Source organism: Leptonychotes weddellii, chromosome 1 (assembly GCF_054177405.1).
Source record: "Leptonychotes weddellii isolate Sample4059 chromosome 1, ASM5417740v2, whole genome shotgun sequence".
NCBI lineage: Eukaryota > Metazoa > Chordata > Mammalia > Carnivora > Phocidae > Leptonychotes > Leptonychotes weddellii.
Genome location: NC_138369.1, coordinates 18,031,686 through 18,058,986, shown reverse-complemented (window position 1 = coordinate 18,058,986; position 27,301 = coordinate 18,031,686). Strand labels below are relative to the sequence as shown.

The window sequence follows — 27,301 nt, the reverse complement described above, 5'->3', positions numbered from 1 at the left end:
AGCTCCGTGACGCTATCCTCTTGCGACGAGGCCGGTTGGTGGTGGCGTTTCCCGGTGAGCGAAGCCGGGCACCGAAGCTATGGGCAGCCGGGAGGTGCTGGGTCAAGCGGCCCGCCTGGCCTCCTCCGGTCTGCTCTTGCAGGTACTCTCTGCCCGGCCGGCCCCAGCCTGACCCGCAGCTGGGATGCGCGGGGAGGCGGCCCTGGGGCCCTTGAGTGCGCGCCCCGGGGCACACCCAGTCCCGGCGTGGACCCCACTTACAGAGGGGTTGGACAGGAGGCAGTGGCGGCGGAGAAGGGGCGCCTGGGCCTGGAGTGCAGAGCCCTAGCTGGGAGACTGCAAACAAGTCACTTTCGTTCTGAGCGTTGTAGCTCCCATATGGTAGTAGGAGACAGGTCAGGTGACAGGGGTGCCTTTGGTGCTCTAGAATCTCATGCTTTTAAGGGAAGGGGTTCACTTTCTCCATGCCCCATCGCTGACCCTCCAACACCTTTTTCAAACCTTCTGACTCCCACTGAGTTTAGAGAGACAGTATGGCATAACTAAGAAAAAGATATCTGGGTGTAGGATTCCTGGTTCTACCTTGTGCTTGCTCCATGACCCAGGACAAAGGACTTCTGTTATGCCTCAGCTCCTCATCGGAAAATTGGGGTCATGATAGTTCCTAGCTCATAAAGTTGCTATGAGGCTTGACTGGAGTCATTCAGATAATTGTACCTATGCACTTAGTAAATATCGGCTGCATTTTCCTTCTGGCTGTGTGACCTTGGATAAGTTACTTCCCCTTCTTGGCCTTAATTTTCATCATCTTTCAGATAAGGTACATGCCATTTGGTCCAAATGGTCTCTAAAGATTCTATTAACCCTAGGAGCTGGTCATTCTGAGTGGCTCAGTTTTTCTGTGTTACACTCTTAAGCCATTCAGCCCTTACTCAGAGAAGTCCTGAATCCACCCTCCCCCTTATTTTAGAGGCAGTGTTTCAATTGGATATTACAAGAACCCGGCGCACTTGCGCTCATTTAGTCCTTGTTACTTGGCAGATCCCTGCCCTTGTGGAAAAATCACTTTACTTTGAGCATCAGTTTTCCTTATCTTAAATGAGAACAATAATGCAACCTCCTAGGGTCATTAGCAAGATTAGATGGCATGACTGTTAAGTGCCTAGCTCATTATAAGTACTTAGTAAATGTTAGTTTTTATTATGGTAATAAGGATTTTTAAAATGGTCATTATAGGGATGAAATTAAATAATCACATAAAGCATGTAGAAGAGTTCCTTGCACAAGGTACGTGTTTAGTAAACATTCACCTAACCCTAAAGTAGGTGAACTGTGAATTTACCAAGTCTTTTTTCTTCTATTCCACAACATAAATAACTGAGTTCAGTGCTTTATCCACAATGCTGATTGTTAAGGCTTTGATGATACCTTACCACCCAGATTAGATTCATAAAAAAAGAAACAGACCACATCTTAGCAGAAAATACAATGGACTAGGAGTCAGGTGGCCTACCTATAAAGTGAAGCTGGGTCATATGATTGTTGTGTGACATTGGGGCAAATCACTTTGCTCTGAGTCTTAATTTGATTCCTGTGGGTTTACCCAGTTGCTTTGAAGGATCAAATGATTAACAGATGTGAAAGAGCTGTTTCTAAACTGTAAAGCCCTTGAGGGAGATGGGTGGAGGATGGGCTAGATGGGTGATGGGTATTAAAGAGGGCACTTATGATGAGCACTGGGTGTTGTGTGTACCGGATGAATCACTGAATTCTACTCCAGAAACCAATATTGGGCACTGTCTGTTAACTAAAATTTAAAAAAAAAACCACAATATATATACAATGCATGTAATAAAGCCCTCATTTTTAATATGAAAAATAAACTGTAAAGTCCTTTACAAAGTTAAATGAAGATTGTGTTGCTAATAACGGCCACTATATGGAGCAAATACTGGGTAGCATGAACAACTTCAGAGCATCATTAACTCAACCCTTTCTTCAAACCAATTAGGAGATAGGGATATAGCCCAAGACATTTTCTTAGACAATGATAACTTTGACTTTTAAGTTAGCATAAATAGGTGTACATTGTTTTAAAAATATAGCCATAATCTAGGCTTCCTGAGTGTTTTAATCCGTGTATGTTTAATCTTCTAGGCCTTCTCAAATTACAGGGCAGACACTTAAGATAGGTTTGCAATTACATTGTATTCTGCAAGAATTTGAAAGCTTATTCTCTGTCTTAATTCTGAGCTGGTCATAGTGAAAGTATTAAGGTCTTTCATTTGTATGTATTTTTCAAAAATGCTTTCACCTTCACAATCTTGTTTGATCCTTGTTCTCAACCCTATGCGATAGGTAGCCTCATTTGATAGAAGGAAATTGAGGCTCATAGGAGTTAGGAGATGATGGGTTTAACAGCTAAATGGTGATTTGAGACTCAGCTGAGCACTTTTTCCATTCAGGGCTCCATGAATTGGCTTCAAACGTCTAAAATTGAGTCAAGAATTTGGTATATATGTATCTGCATGTTTCCAAGGAGAGCTACAGAGCTTTCATCAGGCCTTTCTCAAAAGGCCACCTTTGACTCCATAAAGGTTAAGATTGGCTTTAGAGACCTTATTGCTCTGTGACACTTCAGTGTTAACAGACACTGACAGTGTTAAACTGTACTCTCCGTTTTTGGTCATACCTTTCCCCAGAGATTTTCAAACCATCATGGCCCATTGACATATTTTGATTGAATCTTTCACAGTTCAGCTTTTGAGGGGAGTCTGGGTGGCTCAGTCAGTTAAGTGTCCAACTCTTGATTTCGGCTCAAGTCGTGATCTCAGTGTTGTGAGATCGAGCCCCGAGTCTGGCTCCACACTGGGTGTGGAACCTGCTTAAGATTTTAAGATTCTCTCTGTCCCTCTCCCTCTGCTCCCCCCTCTTCCTCCCCATTCCCCCTTCCACAAGGGTGCGTGCTCTCTCTCTCTCTCTCTCTCTCAAAAAACCAAACAAATTGCAGCTGTTCACAGGTAACTCTGAGAGTGATTTGTCATTTGCTGTAGAGTGCACTTGAGTTACACCTGCCGTGCTGCCTGGATGCAGAGGGGGGCTGAGGTTTGCACCTGGTCAACATCCCCATTTAGCATCCCTGCTTAGCACCCTGTTGTTCTCTGTCTCCTGGAAGAATTCTTTGCTCAGGTAGTTTTCTTGAATTGACAGGTTTGAAATCTTGGGATATATCCCCTTCAGATGGCAATAGCTAGACTCTGTCTTTCTTTCCCCATTTTATATTATCTTATTATTTGCAGTTGTCATTTACTGCAAGTTACTTTGTTGTGTGTCAACGGTACTCAAAATTTTTTTAAGGATCTTATTTCTAAGTAATCTCTACACTCAGTTTGGGGCTCAAACTCATAACCCCAAGATCAAGAGTCAGATGCTCTACTGGCTGAGCCAGCCAGGAGCCCCTGTACTCAAAAAAAAAAAGATATTTCAGCTCCTCTCAGGAAAGTGGCAAATATTTAGTAAATAAATACAGGCTTTTTTCTTTTCTAATTGAGAAGACAAGTTCAAAGAGATTAAATGGCATTATCAGAATCCCCAGATATTACTAGGCAGAGAAAAAAAAAAGAGAAATTAGACCCTGTGATTCCTAGAGATTCTGTCATACCCTGCAGGCTCCCACTTGCTAAGCGTGTGCTATTTCTAAACAGGCTGGAGGGAGGGCCAATGTGAAGCACTAACTAGAATTCTCTGTCTTCTGGAGTGCCTAACTTTGAACCTAAAGAAATTCACTGAATATGTCAGGGGCTCCCTCTTATCAATAAATTAGAGAGCCTTCCAAGTGCCTTTGTGGGTTCTTTGACCACCGCACAGATGTGCTCAGCACCTCAAGGACAATTTCAGAAGAAATGCAGACCGGTGGTGCATTTTTGAGAGGGTCTCTATGGCAGAGCTGTTGTATGTCAGTACGTTATTAGGAAGAACAGCCACATTGTTTTCATTTCACAAATAAATATTCCCAACATAATTTAATCTCACGAATTTTTCCTCTTTATCTGTAGGTGGTGTTTCGATTGATCACCTTTGTCTTGAATGCATTTATTCTTCGCTTCCTATCAAAGGAAATCGTTGGCATAGTGAATGTCAGGTAAGAAGGGACGTGCCCTGGCATTGCCCACAACTCATGCCTCTAGTGAGGGCACCTGTGTGTCACCCTTGGATTTTAGAAGCATAGGCCTTTCCCAGAAGCAGAGTGTTTTAGCAGCGGGCTGAGGAAGAGTATGCCGGGGTGGGGGAATGAGCAGGCGTTGTTGCTTTTAACGGCCCCATGGAATGTTTGCCATTATCGGCCTCCAAATGCACACTTCTCTGCCGCCTGTTCCGGTTTGCCTACTCTGAGAACCCAGGAGAGGAGTGGGAGTAATTCCTTGCAAGCCCTGTCTCAGGTCTAATCCTGTGTTCTTGTCCTGCTGACAGCGAAGGAAGCAGGAATTCTGCAGTATATGAGGATGTGCTTCATAATTGCAGGGCTGGAGCAGGCTGCCTTCCTTCATCAGTAAATTTTATAATTGGAAAATGGTAGTTAGGGTGAGAGCTTGAGTCCTTGTCATGAGTCTCTCGGCGGCTCTTAGAAAGCTGCCTTGCTTTGTCTTTTAGACTCCATTTTGTTTTTTCTACTCTCCTTTCTGTTCAAGGGCACCCACACATATTCTGTATTCACAAATGACACAAAAGTATATGAAGTGATGTGAGTGCTCAGAATAGCTCAGCTTCTCAGGTGTATCCTCATGTCCTGATAAACAAGACAGTGTGTTCCAGACAACATTTCCGATCGAATACCCACCAGACATATGCTCTGGGCTCTGTTCTCAGAGCTTGGAGAAGGTTCTCAAATTTTGACAGGCAAAGGAATCATCTGGGGAGTTTTGTACTAGGTGGGACTGAGGAGGGGCCCAGGAATCAGTATTTTGACAAGCTCCTCAGGTAATTTTAGAGTAGGGACCATACTTTGAGAAATACTGTTTTAAAAGCAGGAAGAGGGGTGCCTGGCTGCTCGGTGGGTGGAGCATGTGACTTTGAACTTGGGGTTGTGAGTTCGGTCCCTACGTTGGGTGTAGAGATTACTTAAAAATAAAATCTTTTAAAAAAATTTTAAAAAGAGGGGGCACCTGGGTGGCTCAGTCAGTTAAGCGTCTGCCTTCGGCTCAGGTCATGATCCTGGGGTCCTGGGATAGAGCCTCATGTGGGGCTCCCTGCTCAGCAGAGAGTCTGCTTCTCCCTCTGCCCCTCTCCCTGCTCATCTCTCTTTTTCTCTCTCAAATAAAGAAATAAATCTTTTTAAAAAATTAAAAAAAAAAAAGCAGGAAAGAAGAAGACCAAATCTCCTCTTACATGCTCAGATTTGAAAACAGTTTGGGCCTCTTGCCATCTGGTCTCCTCCAGATTGGCAGGTCTCTGCTTTGACAACCGTGGTCAGGCCTGCCCCCTACTTAACATATGGTTCAGTATTTTCATTGGCAGTGGTGGACGGAAGCACTGGGTAGCAGCATGATCCTTGGACAACCTCAGAGAGACCTTAGCCCTGGGCTGTCCCCAGTCTGGCTTCATCAGCCACAGCCTGTTGATGAGGAAAACCTTAGCTACCACTCACCCAGGTGCAAGAGGGTCCACCTATGTACTGCCCACCCAGGAAGTATGCAGACAAGCCTTGCTGACCTCGGTTACAGTGACCTCTGTAACAAGTCTGTTGCCTGTCCTGAGATGCTTTTGGCCAGAGCTTCCACTCAGTAGAGCCTCAGCATCTCTTTTTTTTTTTTTTTTTTAAAGATTTTATTTATTTATTTGAGACAGAGAGAATGAGAGGGAGGAGGGTCAGAGGGAGAAGCAGACTCCCCGCTGAGCAGGGAGCCCGACGCGGGACTCGATCCCGGGACTCCAGGATCATGACCTGAGCCAAAGGCAGTCGCTTAACCAACTGAGCCACCCAGGCGCCCCTAGCCTCAGCATCTCTTATAAGAACTCTTGGGTCACCAGTCTCAGGATGACCAAGAGGTCCCCTTGCTGTGTGCGGTCATATCTTGTCCTTTTCTCCTCCTTATGGTCAGAGCCACACCTCTTCCTATTGCTGTGAAGCGTTTGGTTTTGGGGGCCACCGTGGCAGTTATCTATCCGGGCATAATGCTCCATAGGCACACACTCAGGTGTCCCTTGTTCAGTTCCTAACTCTGTTGTTCAAGTGGATCAGATTAGTATGGGGCCCTGTAGGAACTCACTGCCCTTCACATCGCCACCACTGGTTTATGCCCGAGACTTTTTCTTCCTGTCGCTGGCAAAATCTCAGAAATTCTCTCTGTGAAAAAAAACTAGAGTCATTATTGATTTCTGCCTTTCCTTTACAGGCTAACACTGCTTTACTCGACTACCATCTTCCTGGCCAGAGAGGCCTTCCGTAGAGCATGTCTGAGTGGGGGCGCCCAGCAAGACTGGAGCCAGACCTTCAACCTCTTGTGGCTAACGTGAGTCGTGCTTTGGCAGGAGACAGTGCGAGAGCAAGTGTCTTAAGTCTAAATGGTTAAACAGCAACCTTGCCCAAAGCTGAATTGTCTCCAGCTTCGGTTTCATGGGTGTTTCTGAGGACTGGGCGTGGGACAGGAAGGAGAGAGCGTCCACGTAGAAGGAGTTTGTTGGCTGTTTTCTCTGTGGATGGCCAAGAGCTCCGGGTGGGGGTTTCGGGGCCAGGTTTCTAGTCCTGTTTCTACCCTCTCGGGAATTGTTTCTGCCATTCCTGATGCCCATTCTGGGCCTCACTGGGCCTGTGCCATCTTCTTTATTCCTAATCTTTCCCCCATAGTCTTTTCTGAGCTTTTAACCACACTTAGTATTTTTTGAAAGCCTTTTAGGGCTTTCATTATATCTTTCTTCAATTTTGTTAGGTTGATTTCAGTTCTGAGCCTTTTAGAATATTCTTGAAGGCCAAGTACATCAGCTAAAACTTGTAATGGCTTTTCTGCAGTTAGATCCCTGCAGGGAGGGCTGGTGCTTGAGGTTGTTTCTCAATGCTGCCTTACATAACTCCTTGCCTCATGGAAATGACTGTTGTGAGGCTGGTAGGTGTTCATTTTATTCGAGGCCTGACAGTTAACTACTCAGTCATATTGAAGTGCTCTGTGGTGCACATGCAAGGGGACACTGTGCACTGGACTGTTGCTTATTTGGGTGCAAAAACCAACTGGATGCTGTCTTTTAGTCATTCAGGGTGCCAACGACAGGCACGTACTTTCTGGGAATTTTGCTTATCTCGTCAGCGTAACACAGTGGATGGGAGTGGAGATTTTGGCGTTAGATGGGGATCGGGTCCTGCTTCTGCCCTTGACTAGCTAGCTGTCCATGACCTTGGCCAGATTACCCAGTGCTTGTCATCAGCCTTAGTTCCCTCATCACTTAAATGGGGATAATGACAGGATCGTTGTGAGGTGTCCGAGAAGTAAAGGGGGTGGATCTAGTGCCTGGCGTGTAGGAAGTGCGTTAATAAGTAGTAGCTATTTCTATGATTATATTTTCTTTCTGTTCAGTGCTACTATTTTAATATACATTTATTTTTATATTTAGCATATTAAAAAACATTTTTTCCCTTTTCTAGAGTCCCCCTGGGTGTGTTTTGGTCCTTGCTCCTGGGCTGGGTGTGGTTACATTTGCTTGAAGTGCCTGATCCTAATGTCGTCCCCCACTATGGAACTGGAGTGGTGGTGTTTGGCCTTTCGGCCGTGGTAGAGCTTCTGGGAGAGCCCTTCTGGGTCTTGGCACAAGCACAGATGTTTGTCAAACTCAAGGTCAGTGTACCTTCTGCTTTGATGGGAAATGTGAAGAATAAGGTAAAGAGTGGTTTCTTAAAAATGTTTCCTAGGAGAGAATGATTTTTTTTTTTAGAATGCGTCTAAAAAGAAATTTGGAAAAAGGTAACATGATCAGTTTAGTTCATTCCCTTGAAATTTGGCAGATGGGCTGGGCTTAGGTTTACCTCTGCTGTACTCTTAATGCAAAACAGGTTTACGGATAGTGAAGTTATCAGTTTAGATAAGAATGTAAGAGGACTGTAAAGGTTTTTCAGATTTTTCTAGTGATTCTATTTTTAATTGTATACTAATAGTAACTTTTCATCTTTCAAAATATGTAATTTGATATGTACAAAAGGATATATAGCATATGTGTAAATCTTAAAGCATGATGGTATACTGAAGATCCATGAACTTACCGCCCAGCCCAACTAGAACATTATCAGTGCTGTGTCTAACCCTGTGCCCCATCTCCGCTCCCAGGGTAACCACTATCCCAGCTTCCTATTCATCATTCCTGTGCATCTTTAGTTTTTAATAACGTGAAGTGCACCCTTTACCGTGTTTCTGCAGGTGATTGCCGAGAGCCTGTCAGTCATCCTCAAGAGTGTCCTGACAGCTTTTTTTGTGCTATGGTTGCCTCACTGGGGGCTCTACATATTCTCTTTGGCCCAGGTAAGAGTTACAGTTTTTCACTATTGTATAATCTGTGTTTCTCCATTTGATGTTTTCTTCTTGTTCCCATTACTGTGTGATTTACATTTGCAGTATTCATGCATGTGAGGCAGGCTGGAAACTCTAGAAAGATGGTCTTGACAGTGCTTTTCCTTTGGCTGTCCATCCTGCTCCATGTGCTGTTGCCACTGGTGTCCCCAGGGGCCTGGTGAGGGCCCCACAGGCCTCGCTGTCAAACATAGTGACTCCTTTAGATGTTCTGTGGGCAAGCCCGTACAAAACTCACCTTTGATTGTCTTACTGTCTTATGGAGGAGGGGAAAAAGCAGTGAGGGGGTGGGGTGGGAATCGAACTGAATGTGTGTGATTTTCCCTGGATTGCAATCAGGTGTTTTCAGAATAGGAGGAAACTCTGCCAAGCCTGTTTGGAACTTGGACTGCAATCTCACACAATGCAGAGCACAGGAACCAGGTCCTGGCAGGCACACTCTCAATCCCGGCAGGCCCGGCCTCGTTGCCATCCCGTGTTCTAGTTCTAGTTCATATCCCTGGCTCTAATGAAAGTACAACTAGAGTTCAGTGCTCATTTTAAAAATGAAACCTAAGATCACACAGTTACTGGAACAGCTTATAGTACAAAGCAGTTTTTGCAATTTTTCTTAATGTATGGGAAGATAAGTTAAAATTTTTAGTAGCAATTTATGTGAAAGTCTTTCCCGTGTCCTGAGCAAAAACTACAAATAATTGTTGTGAAACACAGGAAAAGTAGATTTCCAATCAATATTATAAGAATGAGAATTGCTTCCTAAAAGCAGTTTGCAAATAGTTGTGTATCTTAGAGGAGTTATCTGTGATTATTTTTGCCATGTTTATTAGATCTGTAACTACAGTTCTCCACATTCATCATGTTTTTTTATATACTCTCCCTAATAGGACAGAAGGGCATGAAGATGCCCAGTTACTGGTTGATTCCTCTTGGGAAAGACACTTGCACTATGTCTTTCTGATGCTCCCACCAGGATACATCCTAGGTCAGCAAGGCCCATTCTGAGTTTATTTGCTTTCTTATTATAAGACTTCAGAGAGCTCTTCTCTGGTACAGTCTTCATCAGTGTCTGTGTGAGAGGTCTAAGAGCCAACAGCACCTCATATCAGCAGGCAATCCCCACCAGGGCTCTGGGATTCCCCTTTGTCCAACCCACCTCCAGGTTCCTCCTTAAACAGCCCCTTACCACATGGCATCATATATCAAATAAAAGGGTCACTCTAGAAGATATATTCTTACAACTCAACAACAAAAAGACTATCCAAAAAGGGGGCAAAGGACCTCAATAAACATCTCTCCGAAGAAGATATCCAAATAAATAGCCAATAAGCACATGAAAAGATGCTCCATATCATCAGTCATTAGACAAATGTAAATCAAAACCACAATGAGATACTACTTTACACCCATTAGGATGGCTGTTATCAAAAAACCAGAAAATAACAAGTGTTGACATGGATATGCAGAAATTGAAGTCCTCACACATCGCTGGTGGGGATGTAACATGGTGCGGCCACTGTCGAAAACGGTTTGGCAGTTCCTCAAAAAGTTAAATGTAGAACTGACATATGCCCAGCAGTTCTGCGCCTAGGTATATACCCAAAAGATTGAAAATGTGTTCATACAACTTGTACACAGATGTTCACAGCAACACTGTTCACCACAGCCAAAGGGTGGAAACAAGCCAGATGTCCATCACCTGATGAATGGGATGAGCAAAATGTGGCATATGTGTGCAATGGAATATTACTCGGCCATAAAAATGATAACGTGCCATGGCACGATGACCTTGGAAACCATTATACTAAGTGGACGAAGCCAGATACAAGGCCACCAATTGCATGATTCCATTAATGTGCAGTGTCCAGAATAGGCCAGTCCATAGAGACAACAAAGATTTTGATTGCTGGGGTGTGGAGGAGCAGAGAGTGACTGCTTAATGGGCACAGAATTTCCTTTTGGAGTGATGGAAATGTTCTGGAATGAAATAATTTCTTATAATAAGAAAGCAATGTTCTGGAATGAAATAATGGTACAACACTGTGAATGTATTAAAAGCCACTGAATTGTATGTTTTAAAATGGTTAAAACTGTCAGTGTTATGTGAATTTTTCCTCAATAAAAATGGGGGAAGGATCACGTAGGATACCCTGCATGAAGACTACCCATAGATTGTTACTATTTCCCCAGGCGCTGGTCTGTGGAAAGATGAGGGGAGGTGGGGAAGGGAGTCCTTTTGTCACAGAGGATGTTGCATCTGGTGGTATGGCTCACAGCAGAGCTGCTGTGTCTTCTTACAGGGCTTGAGGCATGGAAGAGGATGGTGGATGGTGGGCTCTGTCCTCAGGCACGGATAAGGGTGGAGAGCCGAGGAGCCCGAACCTGCTAAACAAGGCTCCCCTTTCTCCTTGCTCCCTGCCTTTGCCACAGGAGCAGGCTTAGCGTTCCAGATTGAAAGCGGGACATGGAGGTCCCATTCCTTCCTGAGCTAGTGTGCATTGCTGTTCCCAGCAGGGAGAGAAGACAGAAGGGAGCTTGTGAAAAGGGGCTGTTTGGATACTCCTCCCAACCTGCAAACAAAACCCCAGGCTTCGGCTCCTGGCCAAAAGCCACCGTTTTGTCCTGGCTGTGTGGAGGGAAGGGTGGGCCCTCTTATCACCCCCGCACCCTCCAGGCCCTCCCCCATCCTGGAGTGGCTCTTGCCCTGCCCATGCACTCGGCAGAGAGGAGGGAGCCAGCAGCTCAGTTCGTCACGGCTTATGCGTTTATGGGAAAGCCCCTGTCATCTAGGATGGCAAGTCTCTGCATATTAGCACAGGACTTGAGGGTCCTTGCAGGGTGCTGTCGAGGCAGGAGAGGCCTTCCTTTGAGAACACGTCTGACATTGCTGTGGTGGTGGCACTAGGGGATGTCTGTCAGGGACATGATGTTCTGCCTGCCCAGAAGAACCATTCTCCCAGTCAGGTGACGTCCTTGGAGCACTTTCCCCAGGGATGCTGCAATGGAGGGGCTCTTCGTGAGCAGTGCTCTTCCTCAGAGTGGGAGGCATTGCTCACTAGAAGGTGCAGTTCATAAAGACAGTTCCCTTTCTGATTTGGCCTTTGATGTCAAATTTTCAGGCATATCTTAATTCTGCCTATATTAAAACAGTGCCATTTAAATCCATTATTTTCTTTTTTCAGCTTTTGTATACTGCAGTTCTGGTGCTCTGCTATGTTATTTATTTCACAAAGTTATTGGGCTCCTCAGAATCAACCAAGCAACAGACCCTTCCTGTCTCCAGAATAACAGATCTGTTACCCAATATTACAAGAAGTAGAGTAAGTAATATACTCTCTCTCTTATCATTTTAATCACAGATGCTGATTATCCTGGAAAGAAGGAAGCTATTACTTTCTCGTTTATTGCTAAAGTAGTAAGGATAATTTCATAGCTCATATTTATGGAGTGCTCGCTGTGTGCTAGGCCAGGACTTCTCAGCCTTGGCACTACCAACATTTTGGGCTGGATAATTCTTTGTCGTGGGGGCTGTCCTGTGCATTGTAGGATGTTTAGCAGCACTCTTGATCTTTACTCACTAAATGCCGGGAGCTACCACCTCTCAGCTATGATAACCAAAAATGTCTCCATGAGGGACAAACGTCCCAGGGGGGATAACACTGACCCCGTTTAGAACCACCGTGTAGCCACTATGCTGAATGCTTTACATGCCTTATATTTAAAGTTTATACCAACTCTGTGAGGCTGACCTTATTATTTCTATTGTAGGGTTGAGAAACTGAGGGTTAGAGACTAACTCTCTGCCCAAGGTGAGGGTCAGAGTGAGGGTAGGGGCCTGGAGTGGCTTGATCCCCACAGAGCACAGGCTGTAACCACCGCGTGCCAGTCTCTCTGTTCGGCTGTGTCTTGGTTTTTCCCAGGATTGACTTCCAGCACAGAGAGTCCAGCGTGCTGACAAAGCAGGGATGACCCCTGCATAGCTCCGTTACCTAGAGTCAGGCTGGTCTTTCCGGTGACCCACTCTCCTGTGGAGACCACTGAGGATTCTAGGTGCTGATGTGTAGGAGCGAGGCATAACCTTCTTCTTCTGAACTCTTCAACTCTCAGTCCATTTGACTTTTATTTCCTGACTCTGGTGGGGTCGTTGCTACTGTTTGCGGCCCCGGAGTGGTACACGTGACGTTACGCCTCACTGCCTCTGCTCAGATGCTTTGTGAACGGGGCCGACCCACTTTCCCTTTTTCCCATGCTTGTTTGCCGGCTAGATGCGGTGCACGTAGCTGAGGTAAGGCTTCAGCTGGACTTCTCCTTATTCCTCTTTTTACTTGAGAAAGTAGTAAATATTTGAGATGTAAATTTCAGAACTTATGGAATCCTGTTATACAGCTTTTCAAGAAAGACCAGATATTATGTAAAGAAAGATATGTTCTCATTTGTTAGATAAGAGTTCTCCATTCTGATCAAACAGATCTCACCTTTAACCTAAATCGACATGGCAGTTTTGGGATACAACAGTGCCTCATCTGCAGGCTTAGAGGAGAAGGACTTGGGATCACTTCTGCCCGGAGCTGCGGCTGCCTGCCCACAGAGCAGGTCTGAGAGTGTTCCCCAGTGTTCATCTGTACCAGGCCTGGCCAGCTTTTCATACTGGGCCAGCCCCGGTGCCCAGCACTATTTTGGAAAGGAGCATTTGGACCATTAATACAGGCAAGGAGACAGAGGGTAGTGAAAAGAGCCTTAGTGTGTATTTAATTCAGTGGTGGGCTCACAGCTCCGAGCTACAGTTTCCTTATCTGTCAAGTGGGGATACTAAGAGTACCTCTCTCCTAAGGTGCTTGTGGGAGTGCAATGAAAAGGGGCATGGGAGGTACTTAATACTGCGGCGGACACAAGTGGCTATCCATGAGTGACGAGTGGCTCCACGGCAGAGCCCAACCCGGCAGTGTCTGACGGCCCTGGGCTGGGAGCTCAGTGGTTTAATCTGGCCTTCCTTCCTGCAAGTACCCAGGCTCCTACTGCCGGGACAGAAGCCTTGACCGTGAGAAGGGATGTACCTGTCTTACACGGTGGCACGGTTCCTGCTGACAGAGCACAGCCCCGTGCTGGGTGCCATCGGGGATACAGACATGTAGGAAGGTGATTGCTGGGCCTCGGGGAGCTTCCTGTGCATTTGGGAGGCAGTGAGTGCAGATATAAAGCCTGTAGGACTCTCTCCAGACCTCAGGGTCCTTATTTTTAAGGTGAGATTATTGGTCTACCCGACCCATGAGGCCCCTTTGAAAACTTAAGGAATTGTGAAGGTATTTGAACTTGGACAAAGCTGTTTATAATAACTACCATGGACTGCATATTTACCCTTGCTTGGCACTATGCTGAGCACTTGACATGGACTTGTATGTTGAACCATCCTAGTAACCCTGTGAGATATGGTCTCCATTTTGCAGATGAGAAAACTGAGGTTCAGAGGAGTTAAATGACCAAACCAACATCACACACTTGATTTGGACCTACTTCTCTCTAACTTGTGTCTGTGGACTGTCCTTAGTCTTCATGTTTAATCTCTCTGCTGTGTAGTCCTCCAAAAGAAATTGGCTTATTGCCCAAAGTAGTTATTTGTTGGCTTAACAATTGGGAAGTTCCAGGTAGAACAATTCATTATTCAAGTTTAGTTTTGTAAAAGAGAAAAGAAATGAGGTGAATCTGAATGCAGTGGATGACTTTACCACCAGCACTGTACCCAACTTGACTCTCGGGAGCAGCTTTGTGCCCTGGGGGCTCCCTCAGACAGAGCTGCTCAAGCAGTTACATCCAAAACCGATTTGACCAAATTGGGAGATTTGTTTCCTGTGCTTATAGAATCCCATCTTCTGTAAAGAGATTTATTTAGCCTTAAAATAAATGATACCTCAAATAATGGCTGCCTTTTATATTCTTTGACATTTCTGAGTGATTTCATAGGAGTATTTAAGTAAAGCTGAGGAATTTAAACAGCAAGCATGTAATAAGCAGTATTCTGTGTTAAGCACTATTCCAGGTGCCCTGAGTGGGGTCCCCACCCTCAGAACTTGCACTGTGGAGGGGAGATAAGGTGTGTACTCGGCTAACCACTGCAAGACAGTGTGCGTGTAGTGTTAACAAAATAGAAGCCCAGAGAAAGGACATGAATTCCATGTGGGAACATTGAGGAAGACTTCCTGGAGGAAGCTTCTTTTGAGCTGGGCCTCGACACGGACAGGCAGAGGTGAACGTGCACGTGTGGTGGAAATGTGCATTTGCGGCTTTGGGAAGAAAGAATGTTTGCTTCGGGCCCATTATATGCCCATCGCTGTGTTGGCATTGGGATTGCAGAGATGACTGCGGTACTTGGGTTGGCTGGACAGTGGGGGAAGGGCGAGGAAACAAAAGGGGGAAGGAGGTTATGGCCTGCAGGGCTAGGGCCAGGTAGTGGTGGCCTCAGTGCCCTGGAGTACAGGCTTGATTCAGGGGTAGGGGAGCCTAATGAAAGGTTTGTGAACAGTGCCGTGATCCAATTGCCTATGTTGAGGCGCTTACCACCTGTTTCACATTTATGGAGTGTCTCGTTTTCTCTCATTCAGTCCTTAGACCAGCTCCAGGAGATAAGACTCCTTATCCCATTTTGAAGATGGGAGAACGGAGGCTTAGCAAAATTAGGTGTCTTACCCATAGCTTTTGCACTTAGAAGTTGGTCGCTGCAGCTTAAGCCTCAGTGTCCGAGCTTGACTCCAAAGCCCGAAGCGTCCCAGGAGAAGGATGGGCTAGAGAACAGGTTGGAGGTGAAAGAGCTCACGAGGAGGCAGTGGTAGTTGTCCAAATGAGAGTGATGAGGACAGTGGGAGGGTGGGTGGACGTGTGAGTGTGGACACAGCTGGGGCAGAGTCGATGGCCCCAGAGCAAGAGGGAGGGAAAGGGGTCTTGTGTGGGATGTGGAGGTGATATGGGGCAGGACACAGGACCATGGCTGCATACCACCCCGCACCCCCACCCCGTGACTCTTGTCAGTGTGGGAGGCACATGGCTACTGGACCATCCTGGGGCAGAAGAGTTTGGGAAGGGGAAGACTGACTCACTCCATCATGAGTCCCCGAGTTCTGACTGCAAACCTTCCCCCGAGATACCACCCATCACCTTTTGCCATCCATGCCTCAGTTTCTCCACCAGTACAGCGAGGCAGTGGAATGGCTTGTTGGTCAGAGGATTCCAGAGAAATGCACAGCCATGAAGACCAGCTAAGCAGTATCAACCTAGCTCTTGTGAAACAGGCCTCGTTTGACCTCCCAAGTGACAAATCCATTCTAAAGAAAATGGTAAAAGCCCAAAGAATATGCTGCTTCTTTTCTACCACTTAGCAGACACCGCTGAGAAGAAACCCAATCTCTGATCAGACTTCCTGCCTCTGTGTCCTGAGTGAGCATTTTGGAGATAAGCAGTGTGACCATTCCTTCTAAACCGTGGGTCTACTTAAATTGAAGGCATTAGGAGAATGGAATGCTCCCGCATGAGGTCTCAGGTCAGATACATTGTGAAGATTACACGCTGGTAAACAACCTTTTTTTAGAGAGCTCCGTCATGTTCCCAAACCCATTCGCAACCTCTGGCAAGGAGGCTCCACGAAGACCCTCTGGCCAGCTGTAACTGTTCATTTCCTTGAAAGAGAGCACAGGACTGCTGCCCAGGCCCCCCCAGGGGACCGCCTGGTGTGGGGGCGCAGAGTGTGACAGAGAAGGTGCTGCTGCCCAAGCCTCCCCTGGAGCTAAGGGCGGGATCAGTGCTGGGGATGATGTGGTTCACAGTGCCCCCTAGTGGTGGTAAATGCTCTGGCACCCTTTGTTCTGGGGAAAGGAGATGCCTAATTTCTTGTACAGCCAGAGGGGAGATTTGCTTCTGGCCTAGAGCTCGCGGTGGCATCTGCTGCAGGTCCAGTGAGTCTCTGAGGGCAGCATGGTTTGGGAGGATTCAGGCCTGACTTCACAGTGTCTGGAAGAAAGGCTCTGAAACCGAGGGGTGAAGAGATTTGAACACTGAATATGACCTTGTTTTCAAGGGATACTCTAGACTTACTCCATCCTAAATGGTAGCCACCAGCCACGTGGGGCTCTAGAGCATTTAGAATCGAGATGGGCTGTACGTGCACCCCAAGCACTGGATTTCAAAGACTTCGTATGAAAAAAATAATATGAAATGCCTCTAATATTTATTTACATGTTGAAATGATCGTGTTTTAGGTTAAATAAATAAAATAATTTTACCTTTTTTTTTTTTTTAACTGTTCACTGTGGCTGCTAAAAAATTTTAAATTCTATGTGTAGCCTACATTATATTTCCACTGGACAGCAGTACTCTACACAAATGGGCTTTGGTCCGAGATCAGGGGCCCATGTGACTGGGATAGGTTCTACATCTGCCCTTCGGCCAAATTCCATAGCTGTAACTGATCTTTTGGAGAGGTAGAGTGGGCTTGGCCTTTGTGATTCACCCCTTTCCTCCCAAAGAGCCCCCTGAAATCCTACCTTTCAAAGTCATCATTTTGAGTTAATAAGAATTTTTCAAAATGCAGGTACCCTGAGATTAAGCACCTAACACCTAGACTAAACATTCTGGGATCCCAGGATGCCTCCATGAGAGAGGAGGGGCCTCCAGAGAGGACTGCGGGAGATAGAAAGACAGAAGTCTTGTCCAGCTAGCTGCCTTACTCCTCCATTTTGTGGTCAGCAATCTGGCTTTGAGACCACCTGCCTCTTAACAGGTTGACCTCTGCCCTTCCTAAGTGTTTGCTTTCTTCTTACCCTCCTTGTCCTTAGGAAATGGGACAGTTTTGGAAGAGCCATATCAAAAGTTCTGGGTTTGTTTTTTCCTTTCCTCTGTCATACCAGTTCTGAGCGGTTTGACTGACCTTCCTAGGAAGCCTGGCTTCCTTTTGAAATACACAAACAAAGCTCATATACTGTGTGTAAAGGGACCCTGGGTGGCTAAATGCATTAAGATGTGGGGTGTATGGAGCAGAATTTGTTCTGCAGCTTGGGATGCTTCAGACATTTTTTAAGGCAAGAAATGACTCTGAGTTGTGTGTGTTAGATATGGTCAGCTTACCATCTGGGCAGTGAGGGGACAGTGCAGTTCCTTAGGGGTCTCAGTGAATGACTCTTGGGCAGGCTCCTTACCCCGACGCTCTTTCCACCTAGAGACTTTGTCTTCGTGTCTAGCGATGGAAACCCTTTGCCAGGATTCGTTGGATGCCTTCTGTGTGCTTAGCATTAAATGAAAAATGAGTGGGGACTCTCCAAGTTGGGATTTAGGGACCAAGATGAGTTTGCCTCTTGTGGAGGCTTCTTGTACTCGTAGACTTGCAGTGCCTGGGAGCTTTTGTTTTTGTTTTGTTTTCTCTTCTAGGCTTTTGTAAATTGGAAAGAGGCTAAATTGACTTGGAGTTTTTTCAAACAGTCTTTCTTGAAGCAGATTTTGACAGAAGGTAAGTAAAAGGTCACTCTGAGCAGTCAGGACACCACAGTATAAGTGAGGGGATTCCACAGAACTGCGGATTACCTATACCCAGACTTCCTGCTTTCTAGAGCCCCTGTGGGCAGAGGAACCCTAGAAATGGAAGCTTTTAAAATAGGGAGAGAGAAACTAACATTGATTTAGTTTGATAATGAGGGACAGTGCTGTTGTATAACTTCTATGGGGTCCTAAGTAATGAGGAACAACTTACCTTGAATCCAAGTCTAATTCCCAAACCCCATGTTTTATCATTTAAAGAAATGTATTATGAAGTTTTATATCGATTTGAAAAAATTTGGAAAATAGAGAAAATGATCCATAATCTCATTATCCTATTCTAACTTTTTGTACACCTCTTTTTGTGAACATAACTTTTAACAACTGGGTTTTCATCATTTTATTTTGTTAAATAATAAGATTCATCTGTGTGATATTTTGGCCAGACTTCCAATTTCTTAAGGCTTTCCAGTTTAACAGTGACAGAGCTCTCTATACAGAGGGCTGCATGGAACTGAAAGTACATCTAGTTTTTCTGCGTATGTGTATTGGTTTATTTATGCCCAGCTTTAATTCAAAGAATGAGATTTGAGGTAGCTAGAAGTGCGTAAAGGTAGTGGTTTCTCTCTAAATTTCATATGTCTATACATCCATATATCTATCACTGAACATATTTTTAAATCTTTTCAAAAATTGTCTTTTTAATTTTTTTTTTAAGAGAGCGAGGGGGAACGTGGTGTGCATGAGCTGCAGGGCAGGGGCAGAGGGAGGGAAAGAGAGATTCTTAAGCAGGCTCCACCCCAGCACAGAGCCAGATTCAGTGCTCAATCTCATGTCCCTGAGACCATGAGCTGAGCCGAAATGAGGCGTCAGTCATTTAACTGATTGAGCCATCCAGGCACCCCCCAAACATTGCCTTTTATTTTTTTATTTTTATTTTTTTAAGATTTTATTTATTTATTTGACAGAGAGAGAGAGAGCGCGTGAGCAGGGGGAGCAGCCGGCAGAGGGAGAGGGAGAAGCAGGCTCCCCGCTGAGCAGGGAGCCTGATGCGGGGCTCGAGCCCAGGACCCTGGGATCATGACCTGAGCCAAAGGCAGATACTTCACCGAGCCACCCAGGCATCCCAAACATTGCCTTTTAATTATAAAAATAGTATAACCTCATTACAAAAATTTTAGAAAATAGAAAAAAGTTCCCTACAATTCTAGCATTCTAATACAACCATCATTATTACCTTATTATTTCCCTTTTCCCCTCTCTGTCTTTATTTTTTGTTAATTATGCTTCCAAAGGGGAGTAACTCCCCTAAGCCTCACTTGCCCCGTCTGTGAGTTAAGGGATAGGACCAGGAGGGGTCTGAGGGCTCTTGAGCCTTGAGCCTTGAGAGTGCTTAGTTCTAGCCTGAGCCTGTAACATTGCCATTACAAAAGTGGAACTTGTTTACAGGACCCCTGTGGGAAGTAAGGGTCACAAGCCTTTGGAGAGCTGAGTGAAGGTGCCTTAATGACATGTTTCTTGGGAGCAGGACGTGCAGTTTACCACTGTTTCCCCACTACGCTGCTGGAACTGGCACATGATTGGTGTTCAACAAGTATCTTTTGATAAAGAAAGGTATCTGTAGTGAAATTTTGTATTGTGATAGTTCACATTGTTAGAACAGGAAAACCAGTAGAGGGAACTTGGAAAGGGCATTTGCTTTATGCACTTTCTTTTCTTCCCAAAGTTTTAAGAGCAGTTTAAATGAGTTGAGGAATGGATCCAGTCCAAGCAATGGCCCTAAATTGGTTGTCTGGACCACAGTGGCTAGACTGCAGCAAGTGTAAGTGGGCCAGGCCTCAATGTGGTGCTGGTTGCTCGCTCTCTCCATGGCTGGACCACCCTGGCCTGACTGGCAGAGGGCTGTTAAGAACCTCTGAGGGCTTCCATCTCCATCGTTGTGAAATAAGGAAGGGACTGGACAAGAACCCCCCACCCCCAAATTCTTTTTATCTAAAAATCACAACTCTAAAAAAAGTTGAAATCATTCATTGTAATAGCAAAAATATAGATGCTGTTACCTTCTGCCCCCACATTTCCTGAACACTGTGTGCCAGGTGCTGAGAATACACAGATGAATGAGTTACAGGCCACAGCCTCAAGGAGCTCATTCTCTTACCCAAGACGCAGACTTTTGTGTGGTTAGATCTGAATCAGGGCTGTGAGGGCTGTACTTGGAAACATTAGCGTCTCTCAAGTGCCCTTGCATTTCCTGGAGCTCTGCTAGGAAACCAGGGCCAGAGAAATGAGGGAGATGTGGTTCCTGCCCCCAGGGAGCTTACAGAGTGTGGGAAGAGAGGCCGATTGTACCAGAGCACAGGGAGGTCCCTACGGAGAAGCCAGTCTAGGTGGCTAGCATGCTAAGAGCTGAGGCTGGGAGCAGGAGGGGCCCAGCCTGAAGCAGAGCAGCTGGAGGGGCTAAAACCTGATCGGGTAAAGCAAAGGATGACAATGTAATGCTGGGAGGTGCAGATGAGGTTGGTGAAGAAAGGCCAAAAAGATAGCCTGGGGTCAACTTATAAAAGGCCTCAAATGCAGAATTAAGGAGCCTGGACATTTTGCAAACAGCAAAGAGCAATTTAAAGGTGTGGAAGCAGGGGTTGCCTTAAGATTTGTATTGCTGAAGCCAGGACTGTTAGCAGTGAGGATGGATCAGAGCAGTGCAGAGATGCAGATAGGAGTGAGTGCTGTCCTGTGGGCCACGCCTGGGAGGGCCTGCAGAGGCCCCTGCCACAGACGCAGTCTGGGAGAGTGCAGGGAGGCCAGGACTGAATATTGCTTTCCTTTTTGAGCAGGTTGCTAGGAGGTGAAACTTTGCCCTTTAGGGCTGTGGTCACTGCAGAGCTCTGTCTCCATGGTGGGTTGTGTTTTCCACTGACAGATAATGAAATGTATGGAAGGTGGGGGTGGGGCTCTGGGTTGGTGTCTTCACCTTGAAGGCATTAGCCTGTCTTATATTTGAATCATGATCTTGGGCTCCAGAGCCTTTCCAGCCTCCATGGAGCTTTCTCCACCCAGGGAGACAACTTGATGAGTCTGTGCACATGACCATGGACCTCTCATTTCACAGAACTTACATTTAAAATTTGGGACAATCATTTTCATTATTAACATTTTTGTAATCCCCTCCCTTTTTAAGTTATTAGACTGGTTTTATTGATTTTGTTTTGTTTTTAATTTAACTGGTTTGGAGATTTGCTGTCAATGAATCTCCCAGCACTTTCCCAATTGTTACTGTTTTGAGATTATTTGAAATCAACATTAGGACAAGGAAGGTATCTTTAATTGATTATGTAATTTTTCTCCTTTGAGAGTATCTGCCAGCTAGAGAGTTGATAGACGATAAGAAAAAAGGAAACAAGAGAATAATGTGCCCTTGAAATGCTAATTATTTTGCTTCTCTATTTGTAGGCGAGCGATACGTAATGACGTTTTTGAACGTGTTAAATTTTGGCGATCAGGGTAAGATGAAAATTCTGTAGTGAATACCATTAGTAGATACTTTCTAATATTTTTCTCAGCAGTGTGATACATTTAGTGAAAAATACGCCTGATGATTCTAAAAGATGAAGACTGTAATAAAATGATTCCTGAAGATTGAAAATTGCAGGTCTCTGCAAATATCTACAGTGTTCTGACTACGCCCTCTCATGTGACTCGGGTGGCAGGTTCTCTTTTGAGTTCCCCTGGTTTCTGCAGAGCTTTGGTGCCCATTGCAGGGTTGAGAGAAGAGGGAGCTTCGTCATCACAATCACAGATCCGCCCTGTGTTTGTGCAGCTAGATAGGTCTCAGTATTTTCTTCTTATTTATTTATTTAAGATTTTTTAAAATTTATTTATTTGAGAGCACAAGCGGTGGCTGGGCAGAGGGAAAGGGAGGGAGAGAGAGAATCCTCAAGCAGACTCAATCTGAGCACAGGGTTGATCCCAGGACCCTCAGATTATGACCTGAGCAGAAGTCAGATGCTTAACCAACTGAGCCACCCAGGAGCCCCTCTTCATATTTATTTTTAACTGTAATCCTGCAGTAGAGGAAAGAAAACTTTCAAAAATCAACTTGGTATTAATGGTTTTTTTTAAGATTTAGTTATTTATTTGAGAGAGAGAGTGAGGGGAGGGGCAGAGGGAGAGAATCTTCAAGCTAACTACCTGCTGAGCATGGAGCCCGATGTAGGGCTCGATCCCAGGACCCTGAGATCATGACCTGAGCCGAAACTAAGAGTTGGACACTCAACTGACTGAGCCACCCAGGTGCCCGGCATTAATGATTTTTTTTTTTTTTTAAAGATTTTATTTATTTGACAGAGATAGAGAGAAGGAGAGCACAAGCAGGTGGAGTAGCAGGCAGAGGGAGAGGGAGAAGCAGGCTACCCGCTGAGGAAGGAGCCCGATGTGGGACTCGATCCCAGGACCCTGGGATCATGACCTGAGCCGAAGGCAGCCGCTTAACCGACTGAGCCACCCAGGCGCCCCTGATTTTTTTTTTTTTTTTAACTAATAACCTTTTTTTTTTTAGCACAGTTTTAGGTTCATAGCAAAATTGAGTGAAAAGTACAGAGTTCTCATACATCTCCCTGACCCCACACATTCACAACCTCCCCAATTATCAATATTCTGCACCAAGTTGTACACTTGTTACAACTGGTGAACCTACATTGACTCATCATTATCACGCAAAGTCTATAGTTTACATTAGGTTTCACTCTTGGTATTGTACATTCTATGAGTTTTGACAAATATATAATGTATAATGACACATATCCACCAATATAGTATCATGCAAAATAGTTTCACTGACCGAAAAAGAATTTTTAGAGAATTAATGATTTTTATAAAAAGGTGCTGGTGATGGAAATATTCTGTATTTGACTGTATCAGTGTCAGTATCCTAGCTGTGATACTGTGCAATACTCTCACAAGATGTTACTGTTCAGGAAACTGGGTAATGGATCTGTTATTTTTTAGAACTACATGTGAGTCTATAATTATCTCAAACAGTTTAAAAAATTAAATCAGAAAAAAATGTTAATGGTGCTGTGAAAATTCAAATAGAAAAAACCAGAAGGATTGTTGTTTCTTCCTTTTTGTCTTCTAGGTGTATACGATGTAGTGAATAATCTTGGCTCTCTTGTGGCCAGGTTAATTTTCCAGCCAATAGAGGAGAGTTTTTATATATTCTTTGCTAAGGTGCTGGAGAGAGGAAAGGATGCCACACTTCAGAAGCAGGTAGTCTTGGTTCTAATGTCACTATCTCTCAAGTGAATTTTCCAGTTGCAGGATAAACAGACTAAAATGTAGATCAGTCGGTTTCCCTCTGTTTGAAATATCCTTCTAGGTCTTATTCTTCCATCACCTTCTGAATGATGGCAGGACTCTGAGCTCACTTCTTTCACAGCCTTCTCCCTTTGCCCTGGTTGGCCTTTCCCTTCTTACCCTTATTCCTTCTCTGTGACCTCATTCTTGACCCAGAACTCTCTGCAGCCAACCCCAGTGTGGCACAGACCCCCTTTCCATGGTCTAGGCTTAGCTGGAAGATTGAGATTGCCTCCTCCATCCTCAGATTCTCAAGAACCAAAGGTGAGCCGAAGGACATAGGGGCTGGAGTAAGGCTCGCGTACAGCTTGGGAAGTAAAGGACATGGTCATTTGATTTCACTCACCACACCAGTTGTTTAAGCTTTTTAAAGATTGTGAAGTGCCCAGATGCACTCTGACCGTGAGAATCTACCTACTCTGATTGGCAAATGCAGAAGAGATTTTAATCCAGGCGTATTTGGTTGTAGAAACTTCCCTTTTTCTAAAACCATTGAAAATGTGTGACTTATCGGAGAATTAAAAGGAAGCTAAGTTGGCCTCTCACATGTCTTAGAAGACACTTTGCAAAATATAATTTATGCACAATATCTCAAAATGAACTAATCTGGTTCTCGGTTGGTTTAGGAATATTTTCCTAAGCATACTTCGACAGGAACGTCAGGATTTGGAGACGTTTGTCAGGAGAAGCACTCTGACAAAGCTAGCTAGCTAGCAACGTAAAAACTTGCTCTCCATTTTAAGAATAAATATCGGAGAGAAAGTGAGTGTTTCCTAAGCAGCCTTTGAAATAACAGATCCTAAATGAGCTAAAAACCACACCTCCTCTGCACTACCTAAGGAGGCACAGATTGGCTTTTCCCCTTCATTTCCTTCATGCTAATTGACATGAAAACAAACACAGGCTGCAGAAAAACGGGATGTCTCTCAGCAGTTAAAAGAGTGATCTGTAAGACAGCAGAGAGAGAAGGCCAGATGTGAAGTTTTTCTTTAGCTCATGATTCATCCAACTTCCTTCCCTCTGCCCCCCGCCCCAGGAGGACATTGCCGTGGCCGCTGCGGTTTTGGAGTCGCTGCTCAAGCTGGCCCTGCTGACCGGCCTAACCATCACCATTTTTGGCTTTGCCTATTCTCAGCTGGCTTTGGATATCTATGGAGGGGCCATGCTTAGCTCTGGATCAGGTATGCACAAGAGTTTTGCCAGATTTGTTCTAATTTCCGAACAGAAATAGAAGAGTCTTGTGAAATTCAAGAACTTGTGTGCACACAGGTTGGTATCTGTCAGTGTAGGGAGCGCTGTCCATGGCTGGGGCTTCGAGACCGTTGACCTCGCACGAGGTCAGAAACAGCTCAGTGCCGTCGGGGGGCTTTGGCACCAGGGCAGTCAGTCCCCCAGTCTCACTTGCAGAAGTCATTATTCATCCTTGGCTGTCCTCCCAGGCCTAAAATGTGTTTTGCTGGGCACTTCCCTGTGCACCCTCTGGGGTGAGGGAAGAAGGCAAAGAGCAGGCTCTACTGAGTCTCCGCTTGATACTAAACACATCTGAAGGTAGTAAATGCCACATAAATCTCACAGCCTGATGCATGAGCCTCTGAAGGATAACTCAGAGCCATTTGCAGAGAACAAAATGGATCTCGGCAAGCAGAACGGTATATTTAATCCAGTGACTCTTGGTTTTTGAAGGACAAAAGCATCAAGTGTATCTAACTTGGAAACACCTGGTGCCATGCCACTGAACATCTCATAGCACTTGCCAGGCCCTGGGGACTTGACCAGTTTCAAAATGTGCTGGGCCTTAGGCTGGCAGTCCATTTGCAGTCCGTTTCATCTTGGGTTCGGCAAAGATTTTTCAGTTCCTCGGGTCACTAGACAAGAACTCTGAAGACTTCTTTCTGCTGCTCCATCTCAATGTAAAGGGCTTTGTCAAAGGCCATTTTACAAGTTCACTGGCCTGTTTTGGTCTCCACTATAACGGGCCCAAACTTTGGGTGTTAGGGGAGGAGCGGTGAAGTTTCTACCCAAGAGCAAAGGTCATTCAGTTTGCAGAAACCCCTGCTGTGAAAACCGTGATGTGGTCGCAGCTGCCTGGGGCTGGTACTGTGAGGCCTGCGTTTCCATCAGGCAGGCGGGGAGGCTCATTAGGAAGCCGTTAGTAAGTCATGTGCAGAGACTGGGCACGCAACCATTTCACAGCAGCACGGCCCCTCTAGAAAGGTGATCGCCAAGGAACAGCCTGTATTGTCACGCAGTCACAGGACGTGGCCGTGAGGAGAAGGCTGTCCCGTTAGCACAGTGTTCACCTGGTGGAGTACTTAGTCATAGAAGGTCTAGAAGCAGACTGCTGCGACTATGTCGGCCTTTGGTGCGAGTGAGAGGCTGGTGCCCGTTTTCAGTGTTGGTAGTAAGAGTTATCAGTTAAAAGGGTCAGTGGTAGTTGATTTCTAAGGTAGTAAATTCTGTTTCTAATGGCTTATTGTCAGAGCCATTAATAATTTTAGAATCAACACGACGACGAGCACTGAGTAATATATAGAATTGTTGAATCACTGTATTATATACCTGAAACTAATATAACCCTGTAAGAAGAATAAATAATTTTAGACTCAAAAAGATATTCTCTTGGTATCATCTTCTGAAAGAGGAGTCTTAAGAATGGTCTGGTTCCTCAGTCTCTGACAAGAATGTGCTGTCTGGTGAGCCAGGACCACTGTCGTCTCTGTCTGGCCCAGGGCTCCATCAGTGTCACTGTCCCAACAGGGTCTTCTAGCATTTGTCTCCTCATTGTAGCTGCCTTACACTTTGAGCAAACTTCGAGCTCTCTGTAAAGCCCCTAGTGGCTCCTGGTAGTCCGTCCCCCCTGGGCCCCTGCTGCTTTCCTTCCCTCACCTCCACGCCACCCCGCGTCTCCTTGCCCTGCTCCTGACTCCTTGGACTAGTGCTGTGGATCCGAATACCTTTCCTGTGCCGGAATAGATGAACAGTGCTGCTCTCCCCTCCCCGCTAGTCTTCTTCATTTACTTAAACACTCCAAAAAACTTGGGGCGCCTGGGTGGCTCAATCGATTAAGCTTCTGACTCTTGATTTTGGCTCAAGTCATGATCTCAGGGGTGGTGGGATTGAGCCCTGCATGGGGCTCTGCACTCAGCACAGAGTCTGCTTCAGATTCTCTCTCTCCCTCTCCCTCTGTCCTTCCCCTGACTTGTGTGTTCTCTTTTTCTCTAAATAAATAAATAAAATCTAAAAACAACAACAACAACAACACTCCACAAAACTTGACTGTCTCCAGCCTGAATTTAATCAGAAAAGAATGGCAACTTTCTGTGGCTCAACTGAACCACCTGAGTTTTGAAAGTGGAACTTGCAACACTGCTGCCTCAGTTGTCCCAGTTGTGTATCAGTCTTTGTCCTCACCTGGAAAGTAGACTTACCTGTGACCTGAACTGGCCTCTGACCCCCCCATCCCCTGTGCTGCCATCTCCATGTGTGGGACTTGGATGCAGCATCGGTGGGGGCCAACATCCTGGTTAAGATCTACATTTCCATTACCCCAGAAGGTTCTTTCAGGACTCTTTCCAGTCAACTGCCCCCCCTCCACCTCAGAGGCAACCACTGTTCTGATTTCTATCACCATAGATTAGTATTGCTTTTATAATTTTTTTTAAAGATTTTATTTATCCATTTACTTGAGAGAGAGAGAGAGAGCGAGCATGAGCGGGGGAGGGGCAGAGGGAGAAGCCGACTCTGTGCTCAGCACAGAGCCCATCGTGGGGCTCGATCCCATGACCCCAAGATCATGATCTGAGCCGAAACCAAGAGTTAGACGCTTAAGCGACTAAGGTGCCCAGGCACCCCAGATTAGTATTGCTTTTATTTATTTTTTATTTTTTATT

At 45.4% G+C, this 27,301-nt stretch overlaps 1 protein-coding gene across 1 annotated transcript; it reads left to right on the top strand.

The window, feature by feature from the left end:
• Positions 1 to 27,252, top strand: RFT1 (RFT1 glycolipid translocator homolog). The gene is made up of 10 exons (XM_081819135.1): positions 1 to 142; positions 4,056 to 4,141; positions 6,393 to 6,509; positions 7,634 to 7,823; positions 8,400 to 8,501; positions 11,729 to 11,866; positions 17,955 to 18,033; positions 21,510 to 21,560; positions 23,194 to 23,324; positions 24,448 to 27,252. The coding sequence occupies exons 1-10, from the start codon at positions 80 to 82 to the stop codon at positions 24,640 to 24,642; spliced, it is 1,152 nt and encodes a 383-aa protein (XP_081675261.1). The 5' UTR covers positions 1 to 79; the 3' UTR covers positions 24,643 to 27,252.
• Positions 27,253 to 27,301: the final 49 nt, after the last annotated feature.

Excerpts from the sequence above, each read along its gene's own strand:
- RFT1 (XM_081819135.1), top strand. The coding sequence starts at position 80 with ATGGGCAGCCGGGAGGTGCTGGGTCAAGCGGCCCGCCTGGCCTCCTCC. Across the intron at positions 4,142-6,392 it reads GTTGGCATAGTGAATGTCAG|GCTAACACTGCTTTACTCGA; the intron begins GTAAGAAGGGAC and ends TTTCCTTTACAG. Across the intron at positions 11,867-17,954 it reads CCAATATTACAAGAAGTAGA|GCTTTTGTAAATTGGAAAGA; the intron begins GTAAGTAATATA and ends TTTCTCTTCTAG.